We start from the raw sequence: 12966 nt of genomic DNA on the forward strand, positions 1-12966 counted from the left end.
AAAGTAGGCTACAAATACACACAAGGGAATGAGGGGGACATAGCCAGGGAACAAGGCACAACAGCTTTTCACAGTACCCCTTGAAGCCAAGAAGTCATTTAATGAATTTGCTGACAAAAAATAAACAAGTCTTTTGTAAAGGTTCTTTTGATTTGGAAGGAAAAGTAAGCGCAGACGGAGTCCCAGGGAGTGTCCAAAAAGTGATTTATTAAACACACACGTATTATACAGTGTGGGAGCCAGTCTCTTCGCTCATCCCCAAAACAGAAAGATGTGACAAATGATACATGATAATAAGGATGATAACTGAATAATGATAATGATAGGTGATAGACTAATGAAGTAACGATGAAATAATGATTGTGCATGTGAATAATAACATAGTGACAGAAAAATAACATTCCTTTACGTGACAACTCCTCCTCTTGGGCTCGCTTGCGAGACCAACTTACACCAGGATTTGTCTCACTCATCCTTCCAGCTTACAATCTCCTTCAAGGGCATCATAGACTCAGGTGCCGCTGAACCCTTCGAGCCAGAGCTCAGGGCTCTTTCCAGTATTTTCACCAAAACTCGCCGGACCAGAGGGATGAGACAACATCCGATCATTAATATAGCAAGAAAAACAACAAAAGAAAACATGGCAGACATAACAACACTCTTCCATTGCCCAAAGACAGACGTAAACCAGTCTCCCAGTCCAGTGTTTACACCTGATTGGTCATGCATAGTTTTAGATAACATTTTCAGACTCTCAAGCGCTCTAGTAACCGTACCGTCTGGGGCCGTATTGTTGGGTATAAAAGTACAGCACATGTCCCCAAACATGGCACACACACCACCCTTCTCAGCCAACAACATGTCAAGGGCCATGCGATTTTGGATTCCCATTAACGACGTCGGTCCCAATTGTTCCGCAAGGCCTTCTACCGCATCCCTGGTGAGATTAGAGAGTCTCAACACATTATAATGAACATAGTTAATGCGATCAACATTTTTGTTTGGAGTTATCCATAGAAACACACTTTCAAAACCGGCCGCTATCTGATTAACTAACTTATATTCATCTGGAACTCCCCTGGGAACTCCTATTGAGTCAATCCAGGTTGGTGAGTCCCATCTTGGGTCATATTTATGCACACCCCTAACACTTCTCCTACGTCTGGCTGTCAACACACCAGTGTCGTGCTGTGGATCTGTCTCTACCCTATTTCCTATCAGCATCAAAGGTGCTCCTAGTCTTACCAGAGCACAGGTTCCCACACTCCCCAGTGGAACCTGCACCAAAAGGGTGTACTGCCCACAATAATAATATAGCCCACCCCTTGCCCAGGTGCCTATAATAGTACTTGGGTCACTTACATTATTGGTAGTCCTGCCGGGGATTGTCCTCTGACACCAGCTTGGATCAATTCTTCCTAACGTATATCTCACACTGTCTGTAGAGAACTCAAAACATGTATAATTATCTTTTTTAGGTGTGAATGAACCTGGTTGTGTACGTTTATCAATTGGCGGATATAAACCTGACAAAGTGGTGCAGTTACCTGTGTTCACTGCCTCTCTAGTTAATCTCAGCATACAATCATAACCCCACTCATCCTCTGGATACAGAGGAGCGGGTTCAGTGAACAGACGAGGCCTAGCTGTAGCACAAGCAACACAATCAACCACTGCCTGCTCTTTAGCATTTTGAGCCACCCAATCTAACCAAAGATTCCTATCACCAAAACCTGTGGCACGCTCTATTAACTCCTGAGGTTTTAATCTAGTGTAATCTGTGGCAACAAACCATTTCTCTTCTGAGTCCTGGTAAGTAACTGTCTCTAAGGGATCCATTTGCTCTGTGAGATTCATTACAGTGTCATTCCCTACCGGTTTAGATCTTGGATTGAATAAATTCACCCGAATTATCCCTGTTGGATCTGTCCCTGGTTTATCTACCCCTATTACTAAATAGAACGCCCCTCCGTCATAGTTTGCCTCCGGAAGTCTGCTCCACGGTCCTAGGGAGAGAGTGACAGGGTTATGTGTAACAGAATAATCTTTCTGAATGGCTATCCCTTCAAGGGCCTGTGGAACTGTTGGCTGCCATCCTACTCCTGTCCATGCAACCACATCCTGCCAAGAACACCACTGATCCGTTATATAACTGTAAATGTCTCCTTCCTGTGATGGGCCCCACACAGACTTAGGGTAGCATACCATAGGGTGATAACAAATCCACACATCATATGATCTCCAGCTGCTACCGTCTCCTGGGCATCTAACTACCTCACACAAATCGAATGTGAATGCTGTCGTGGACCCATTAACATACCCAAACTCGACTCCCCCACTGGCTTTGAGACACCCATCGTTCCCACCTGAGCCAACCTCACGCTTGAATTTTCTCGACGGCTCGATCGGTTTGGACTTTGGAGCGGATAGACCTCTGCGTCTGGGCAATTCATCTGTCTGCCAATGAACAAACAAACACGTTACAACACTTATCAACCCCAACATTCCCATTAATTTCCAATTTTCCCACAGTTTCATGATCACTGTCCCCAGGCTCTTTTACTTTTACTTTAAACTTCGTAATAAGAGTATAAAATTATGAGTATAAAAATATGTGAGTAACGTACAAAACTATTACGACTCCTTTAAACTATGAATTACTTTAGACTAGAGCCCTAGCCTATCATGAGCCTGGAATGAATTGCTGCTCGGCGCGTGACGCTCCTCTTCTTTCTTCGTCTCCCCAGGTAGACTGCTGGGGAGAACCGCTGCACAGGGGGAGAGGATTATTCTGCCTCTATGTTCCCCCTCGTGTTACTTTGGGTGGAGCTTATCTCGAGTAAGCTCTCGTCCGCCACTGCGCATTGAGACCAATGGAACCAGGTCTCCCCCTTCCCTTCAACCGAACCGCACTGGTGGTACGAGCAGTCACCTCGAATGGCCCCGTCCACCTCGGATCTCTCCACTTGCGCTTAATGACCTTCAGCCACACTGCTTTGGCGTCAGGGATGGCACGATCCACCGCATTCACTCCTACTCCAACCTGTTGTGTGAAACTAGACACAAGAGCTTTTAATTCTTTCCAACATTCAGCATGTTTTCTATTACTTTTTATACTTTCTTCCGCCGGGACTGTTGTCCAAGGACCTGGAAACTGTCGTCCTGTCAACAGCTCATATGGCGTGAAACCTGTGGATTGATTAATCACTGGCTTTGGATTGTGCCTCCCACAGATCAGGCACGTCCTAGCTTTCTCCTTAATCATATCCCTCAAAAAGGGATGCCACCAATGGCACAGATGTCTCTCCATCTGGGCCACACCCACATGGCCAAGCCCATGTGCTTCTGCAATCTTCTGTTCCGCTAGGTTAGCGGTCAACACCGGTCGTCCGTCAGGTCCTCGCCAGAGACCTCCTTCTTCCCATGCTCCTCGACTCTTCCAGACCCCCTTCTCTTCCGGGGCCGCCTCCTCTTGGGCCTTCCTGGCCTCCTCCAACATGTTGACTCCTACTTCTTCCTCCACGCTTATCTGCACAATCCGCCGTAGTGCTTTATAGCCGGCTGCCTCTTTCGCAGCTCGATCGGCTTCCTGATTTCCTCTGGCCACCATGCCAGTCCCCAAGGAGTAACCTTTACACTTTATGATACTCACCTCCTCTTGCACATGGCTTCCTCCATGTTTCAACTCCCTAATGAGACATGTACAAGAATGTTGCACCTTCTCTCTAAAACAATCTCCTGCCAACCTGTAACCTTGTGTAAAAACCTTAGTCAGCAGTTACATGTTAAGCCTGTTTAACTCCCTGCTCCACCTGGAGCCTGTATCCTGCAAAACAAATCTGTTAAATCAAACTTCTTATTTACAACCAACTATAGATCATGAGAACAATAAAGTATTCAGCATAACAGACAAGTATCATGTTCAAGTTTTCTCCAATCATTAACTCACTATTATTACCATAATTTGTCTCCGATCATGAATCATCCCAATTTATTCCACAATTTACTCAGTGACTTTCCTTAAGCAATGTCACTCCACCCATTTATCACTAGGAGCTCAAAAAGTGGCCAGCTAATGAGCTCCATGTTGAACTATTCCATAAACACTGCATCTCTTATTTGTTTCCTCATGTCACTTGTCTGTTTTCTACCGACTCCTCCACATGCACCCTTAACAAAAGCAAAACAAACATTAGCAACACACATTGACCATCCCGGTGGTCAGGCGTCATCACCTATAAACGCAGTTTCTTCACACATAAGCCCAGAAATCCTGCAATAGAAAACCAAACGTCAATCAATTGTCCAGTGGTAAATCACATGATCAAACCACATGAAGAACTGTAACTGTAGAGAAGAAAATGCAAATGTTAGCGCTGCGCAGGTGTATACACTTTCTCACAGTTACCTCTGTGAGCAACACACAACACAAACCCATGAATAACACACCCCTGGTAAATTTACAAACACAGAAAGTGGCATTTAAAAGTTAAATCGGCAGGCCACAGCTCCCGCAACCTCGGATGTTGCTGTCATCTCTCTGCTCCTGTAAAAGAAACACACATAAATTCATCCACCCTTTCGTCCTGTCTAGGTGGAGGTTAACTTTGAGTCGTGGTCAAGTCTTATCAGCTTTTGTCAGCTTTTACCAGTCAGTCAGTTTGTTTTATTTCCATTCATTCATCCATTCATTCTTTCTTTGCTGATAGTGGAAACCATCGTCGCATTTGATCTCCACCCTCAGCAAAATGACGTCATTTCAAAAAGAAAAAGAAGAACTTTAGATCGGATCACCTCGCTGAATCCTTCTTAGGCCGGGACTCTCATATTCTAATTGTCCCAGATAAGTGGCTTCCCCAGAGCCCATTTTAATGTGGAGAAACTCACTTGCAACAACTTTCTTGACGACGTGTAGCGCTTTTAATTCCCAACGTGCAGATCTGCTTAAAGAAAAGAAATTCACAAACAAAATCAGTGCACTGTTCAAAATAAAATAAAAATGAAAATGAAAAAGTAAAAGATAAAACTGGAAAACAAAAGTAAATAAAAATACAGACGCCCAGTCTTAGGACTTGTCACTCCTATAAGTGAAAAAATACCAAATCTAAACTTGGTGCCATGGTAAAACTTTCCCCAGACTTCAGAAACAAAAACAAAACAAAACAAAACAAAAATCTGCTAGTTTCACTCATTTAAACTCTGGGTGCAGGATTCTGTTCACAAAATAATACTAATTCAATCTATGTATCACTTCTCAACCCACTCCATAAACCAGACAAGATGCTGGTAACAGTATTACCTTCTTAAAATTGTGTTTGATCCTAGTGAGCTGATCGCGCGTGTGTGTGTGTGTGTGTGTGTGTCAGGTTAATACATTTTCCATTTCTATGTATCCTTTTATGTACCTTCCCCCTTTTTCTGAAACAAAAACACTCCGTTCACTCCTAAGTTTGTATCAGAAACATCCAAATGAAAAACTTTGTCATAGTCAGGCACAGCTAACCCCCAATGTTTGCAGGTTACCATCGGCAACCACACTGTGTGTTGTTAACCCCTTCTACAAATGCCCTCTTTTAATGTGTTCCACTTTATGTATGATTTTGTGTTATCTCTAGTGCATATCATGTGAAGGTGTGGTGTTGTCTCTTCATTTTTCTAACAGTACTCTTGCATACCTCAGTGCTTGTCTTCCTCCCCCTTTTGTGGTGGTCCGGACACTGTGTCAATCCTCCACTTCCAGGCAGTCGTTTGTCTCCCCGGATTCCTTAACCCAATTTAATTCCCCAAACTAAAACAGCAGCCTCAGTCATCACGTGCTCCTTTTCTCTCCGCTCTTTTCCCCCACTTTTCAGTCCAATAGCAGTCAGTTCTCTTCAGCTTTGTCCCGTGTATCTCCTTGTCCCACTGTCTCTCTCATTGCCATCTTGCTCCAAACATGACAAATGTCAAACTCAGACAGTCTCCTCAAAAGTCCTTCACACACCGTGAGGTTGCAGCTTGCTGGAAACGCATCTCCATCCATCCAATCTAGATGGTGGGTCTTCTCTTTCTGATGCCGTTTGCCCATAGTGCTGCGGGACCTCCCTGCTCACAACTCTGGTATTGTCTCTTGGACTTCTGTCCATTGTTGATGTCCATGCTCATGCTTCTGGAACTGCACTCTGTGTCTTCAGGGAGAGATTAGCTTCCTTGGAGTTTGCTTGTTCAGGATGAGAATGGGAAACTGCAAAACAATTCAGCCAAAAATTCTGGCTGGGTGTTTCCATTTTTATTTCTAATGATTTTAACCTATAATTTTCTTCCGACTGCTGCCCATGGAGAATTGATCCAGGTCCGCTCCCCACCTGTAAATGACAGACTGAGAGACTTTCATTACTCACTGTGACTGCATATATTTTCATCACTCCTAAAACAACACATCTCTACTTATTTTGTTTTGAACTCTACTGACTTTAAACCCCAAATGTGAATTTTTAGTTGTTCATAACCGTAAACACAAAAAATCTTCTTGATGTTTTTATTAATTATTTTCGTCCACAACACTCCAAATTGTTTTCATTTTGTGTCCAGCAGGGGAATAAGGTGACCTCTAGCATCACTGCTTCCCCAGTTGGAGACAATCTCTCACACACACTTCCACACTTTTATTTTCTTTGTTTATTCTAGTTCCTTTTCTTTCTCTTTTCCCTTCCTTTTTTCTTTTATTTTTTTCACACACACACCTTAACCTGTTTACTCACTCATACAGTCAGCCATCAAATTCTCCATTCATCCTTGAGTACTTGATCACCTTTAAAGTCACTGTTAATTTTGTCAATTTATTTATCTTTACCTTAACACTAATTCACTATTTTAGTTTCCTTTATTTATTTTCAGTTCACTTTCTCCTATTTGGTCACTAGGATTTCTTCTCTTATTATTCACTAATCTACTTCTCCTTCTTTTGTCATCCAGGAATTCACACACACGCACAGGCTGGTCACTCAGCCCCCACTTTTTCTCTCTCACAGACACACACACATTTTACTCCTCGTTCGGTCCGCCGGTGAACCCGCCCCTCAAGGCTGGCTCACACTCACTTCATGCTTGTCGCAGTACCGTTCAAACTCTCTGTGAGACACGTCTTTCTCTGCTTATTCTGGACAACGCCCTAGACCGCACACAGAGCGGGTGCCATCCGCTCTTGTGCACCTCACAAATTTTCAAACTGCGCCACAGACTCGATACCGCAGTTTCTCTTCCTCTAAAAAATATAAAACCAAACTCCACCCCCCAATTGACTTCACAGTTTGATTTCTACACACCACATACATACACTATTTTGTTAAATCCTCATACACTCAGCTTCTGTATTAGATCACTTTCACAATACACACAGTTATAATCAATATAAGCAATTTACACAGCAGATTTACACTTTATTTTATATACATGTTATATACACAGGCCTGTATCAACATGAGAAACGACGCCAGATGCCGAGACAAATTATTCACCAGTTCCTTATCACTTCTTATCACTTCTGTATCGGTACACCTAATTAAACAGATAGAGAAAAACAGTTTTTCCTTTAATCCTCGATGGGCACATGCGCTGCCCCCCTTTGTCTCTTTCTCCTCACACACACACACTGCAGGGTTCACCAAGCCCCCTCCTTTGCAGATGCTGGAGACAGAGAGGCAGAGACGCTTTTCTTTTTTCCTCCACCACACACGACAGCAAGCCTATACATGCAAGCTTTTAAACAATATAAGCGCTTCTCCACCGGTATTTACACACTATTTACATACACGGGCCCGTATAGATGCCAGTATCCCTAAGTTTTTGACTAATTTAAAAGCTCTAAGCCCAGGCTTCACCTTGGTCCACAGAACCAGCCTTGATGATCAATAACCCCGCGTCGGGAACGCCCTCACCGGCCACGGTCAGATTCCTAAGCCCTAATTAATTTAAAACCGCTCCCCGCAAGTTAACAGGTCGCTCCACGTCCTGCGTCAAGGGATCAACCTCACGCGTTCAGCTTTACTTAAAGCTCACTGTCACCCACGTTAATAGTCACGGCCGGGTCTCACCCTTCAGCCAAACAGCACAGTAAAAGGTAATCCTTGATTACCTGGCCTTTAACGGGTGTCCGAAGTCCCGCGGGAGGCCACCCGAGCTACCTGGACGCCGCCAGGGGTAACTGTGCAATCCACAAATTACCTGTCGCTGCTAAACGCTGGACACTGCGCTCTACGGAGTCTCACCCCGGTCTAGGTTAATTTATACACTGTTTAAAAGCATCCCTGGGGACTCTCAGCCCCTCAGTTTTTATTTACCTGACGCCCGAAACCGCGTTTCTACCACCCAATTAGTCCCAATTCCCCTAATCTTAAAGAGTGCTTGGCATCTAACTCCACACTCTCTCTTGAGGCACACAACCCAAGCCTCTTAACTTTAACACCACAAAAAACCTCACAAAAAACACAGAGAACCCCCTAAAATAAACAACAATAACTTTTGAGAGAATTTTATCAAACTTTTACCACTAATTATCCTAATTAAATAAAATCACTACGGACAGAACCCAGCAGAAGGCCCCCCTGAGTGAACATTCAATTTAGTTTTAACTTCACATTTAGTACCTTTGGATAAAAATTATTCAACAGGTGGTACTGACCTTTTATGTCCCGGGTTTTTGTCACTCAGTAGTGGGCCCCCTCCTGGTTTCCCCCCGTCTTTGGCACCCCCGAGGAGCTCCGCTCCCTCGCAGCGCGTCTTCTTTCCCCTCAAACCGGGTTTTCGGCACCAAAATGTAAAGGTTCTTTTGATTTGGAAGGAAAAGTAAGCGCAGACGGAGTCCCAGGGAGTGTCCAAAAAGTGATTTATTAAACACACACGTATTATACAGTGTGGGAGCCAGTCTCTTCGCTCATCCCCAAAACAGAAAGATGTGACAAATGATACATGATAATAAGGATGATAACTGAATAATGATAATGATAGGTGATAGACTAATGAAGTAACGATGAAATAATGATTGTGCATGTGAATAATAACATAGTGACAGAAAAATAACATTCCTTTACGTGACACTTTGTAAGTGCAGGGGACACTTGAAAAGATAGATCTGATTTGCGAGCTAATGCTACTGATCTGGAATTTGGTATACTTGCCTTACAGATGCAATGTGTACAGTTCTGCCCTCTGCTGAATGTAAATGGTCCTGTCCTCCTACCATGAAATTAGATATTGTTGCCTTAACAACAACAATTAGGATGTACTGCACTCTTGCTTATGTTACCAATATTATAATTACATTTGCAGATGATACAGATGCAGATGAAGTAAAAATAAAGTCGTAATACAAATCCCTCAATAACTTCTTGATTACCAGAATATAGTAATAGATGGACCAATCTAAATATCAGTCATATTGATACCATACTAGTGTGGGGACTGATACTTCAGTTTTAGATTCTCTCTCCTATGCTCTGTACATTGCTTCCATTTCCACAGTAAGCAGACATGTCTTTGCATGTCTCTGCAAACATTACTCTTCTCCCAACTTACATGCACAGCTTGCTCCTCCTGTGCTCTACTGTGTTTTGTTGTTGTCATGTGACTCACTTCTTAAAAGTGTCAGTATCAGTACTTGGTAGCAGTGTTACTGGCCCTGTATTCACTTGGTATCAAACAATACCAAAATTAGAAAGTTGGACAACTGTAAAAAGAAATCACATTACTTCTGAACTTTGAACTTGATTGGCTCTTTGTTGCCCTATCTTGTTTTACCTGCTCTTCTCTCTGTCAACAGACCATCTGTCCCACCCCCACACATGCCATTGGTCCCACCTGAGCAATGCTTAGTTCTAATTGGTTATACATAACACCAGTATAGTGGATTCAACCAGGAGTGGGTAATTGAGAGAAGTAAAGCTTACTGAAAGAAATGCAAAATAAAAGCATGTGCAATAAAAAAACAACAACACAGAAATACATAATCAAGTAAGGGGGGAAAAAGGGAACTGTGAAATAATTCCACTGAATGACATTTGTCTACTGAAACACCCTACTGTCAAGTGTGACTTCCCTCGTGATTTCCTGAAACAGAGTGTAACCCGATACACACCACTTTTCCCTCCACAGTGAAACTGGTTGACATTAACCTTCACATACAAAGATTCACACGAGACATTCACACAGGACAGACAATGGATCAGGAAAAACTCTGCTGCTCAGTCTGTCTGGATCTACTGAAGAAGCCGGTGACTATTCCCTGTGGACACAACTACTGTATGAGTTGTATTAAAGTCCACTGGAACAAAGAGGAACCAAAAGGAGCCTACAGCTGTCCTCAGTGCAGAAAAGTCTTCATACCGAGGCCTGAGCTGGTGAAAAACACTATGTTAGCAGAGTTAGTAGAAGACTTGAAGATACCTGGATTCCAACCCGCTACAGCTGATCTCTGCTATGCTGAACCTGAAGATGTTTCCTGTGATGTCTGCACAGGAAAGAAGCTGAAAGCAGTGAAGTCCTGTCTGGTATGTTTGGTTTCTTACTGTGAGCAACACCTCCAGCCTCACTATGACTCCTCTGCTTTTGACAAACACAAGCTGGTCAAACCATCCAACTGGCTGAAAGGGAACATCTGTTCAACTCACAATGAGGTGATGAAGATTTTCTGCCGTACTGATCAAAAGTGTATCTGTTATGTCTGCTGTGTGAATGAACATAATCACCATAACACGGTTCAAGTTGAAGAAGAAAGGAAACACAGGCAGAAAGATCTCGAGCTGATTCTGCAAAAACTCCAGCAGAGGATTCAGAGAAGACAGGAGGAAGTGAAAGTGCTTGATAAAGAGGTAGAGGGGATTAAAGTGTCGTCTGATGAAGCAATGAAGGACAGTGAGACCATCATCAATGAGCTGGTGAGTTACATTAAAGAAAAGGGCACAAGTCTAAAGCAGCAGATACAACTCCAGCAGAAAGATGAAGAGAGTCGAGTTGTAATGCTTCAGAAGAAGCTGGAGCAGGAGATCACTGAGCTGAAGAAGATGGACGAGGAGCTGAAGCAGCTTTCAGGCACAGAGGACAACACAGAGTTTCTACTCAGCTACTCCCTGCCTTTCAAACTCAACGATTACACAGACTCACCAAGCTTCAAAATGTGTCCAGTTAAATACTTTGAGGATCTGCAAACAGCAATGTTAGAAGTGAGAGACAATCTCAAAGCATTTCTAGCTGAAGAATGGAGGAAGATCACTCTGACAGTGAGATCAGTGGATGTTTTATTGCCACAAAGCAAGCCTAAGACCAGAGATGAGTTTTTAAAATATTCATGCCAACTGACGATGGATTCAGATACAGTGCACCCTAAAATATTTCTGTCTAATCAGAACAGATCTGTGTCAAACACTGTTCAACATCCAACTAATGACTTTTCTTTTCAAAGAAAGGACAGGTTTTCCAACCACCAGCAGGTCCTGAGTAAGGAGAGTCTGATTGGACCTTGTTACTGGGAGGTGGAGATGAAAGGGCGAGGTCTTTCAGTAGCAGTAACATACAAGAATAAAAATAAACTGGATCAAAGTGAATTTGGAAGTAACAATAATTCCTGGGCATTAGAGTGTTATGGCGACTGCTACAAATTCAGACACAACAAAATCACAACTCCCCTCTCAGGCCCTCTGTCCTCCAAAGTAGGAGTGTACGTGGATCCCACAGCAGGTGTTCTTTCTTTCTACAGCGTCTCTGACACCATGGCCCTCCTCCACAGAGTCCAGACCACATTCACTGAGCCGCTCTATGCTGGGCTGTGGATTTGGAAGAGTTATTGGGCTGACAACACTGCTACATTTAATGAGATAAAATAGACTTCATTGGTTTGTGAACCCATCTTGTTCTTTTCTTTACTCACTGATCAAATGATAGTAAAACATCTTAAGCCAGATGTCACAGTGAAATATTTCTTTGTGCACAGGAACATGAAATCAGTAGCAGCTAGGTATGATGAGTGCCAGTGTCTGCACATGTATCATTAATCAAAATGTGAGATTTGTTTTGTACGGTTTATACTGTTGCTGTGAGGTTTTTTTTCTTTCACTGTATGAATCATTCATGAACTTTCTCAATCACTTTTTACTTCTTCTTTTCACTTTTTAAGCATTTTAAGAAAATAACTGATGCGTTCAGTACACCAAAAAAAATGTGTTTAACAATAATTATTGAATGTTAAAAATGAACTAGTGAGGTTAAACAAGTTAATTAATTTTAATAATGTCTGGAGTATTTATTGTATCAGTCCAGCTGTTACATGATGTCATTAAATTACTTCTGAATTTGTTCACTGTTATTTGCCCGTTATCATGTTTGTAGCATTTGTGATGACCACAGACATGACATGGTTGTCTTATAAACACAAATTTAGTTTTATTCCAACAACTTTTTCAAAACTTGAATATGTATATAATTCAGTAGAACTGTGTATAGTGAGCAGCTTGGAGTATAATGCAGGATTCACATTGAAACAGTAATTAACATTCAGATGCTATGAATTCAAACAGAAGTGTCATGCAGTGTAATGCAAAAAAAAAACAAAAACGGGGAATTACAGGGTATCAGGGTCAAAACGCCTACAAATAAAGACAGTTCATCACCCCAATGTGATGCATGTATAGAGTTCTTCCCAGAAAGTATCACATTTTCCTTTTTTCAGTTTTAAGCCATAGATACAGGAATCTCCTGTATTCAGCCCACCGGAAGAATTAAATTCCGGGACAGCAAGATGGTCTTTGTTTTCTCCATAATCTATCGCTTTGGTCTCACAGCACTAAACCAAATGGGGTTTCTCACCAGTTCTCCCCTGATGATGAACCTTCAGAACTCTGATGTGGAAAATCAAAGATAGTCCACCTAGCCTCATAAGACTTTCCGTCTCCTTTTCCGTGTGCTTGTAGATGATTCACTGGGCCCACACTGCCACCT

General features: G+C 42.6%; 1 protein-coding gene across 1 annotated transcript; it reads left to right on the top strand.

Moving 5' to 3' along the window:
• Positions 1-9080: 9080 nt before the first annotated feature.
• Positions 9081-12582, top strand: LOC146522511 (tripartite motif-containing protein 16-like). Its single transcript, XM_085153809.1, has one exon. It carries the CDS (start codon positions 10194-10196, stop codon positions 11853-11855), a length of 1662 nt encoding a protein of 553 aa, XP_085009935.1. The 5' UTR covers positions 9081-10193; the 3' UTR covers positions 11856-12582.
• The last annotated feature ends 384 nt before the right edge of the window (positions 12583-12966 follow it).

Source organism: Neolamprologus multifasciatus, chromosome 3 (genome assembly GCF_963576455.1).
Source record: "Neolamprologus multifasciatus chromosome 3, fNeoMul1.2, whole genome shotgun sequence".
Lineage (NCBI taxonomy): Eukaryota > Metazoa > Chordata > Actinopteri > Cichliformes > Cichlidae > Neolamprologus > Neolamprologus multifasciatus.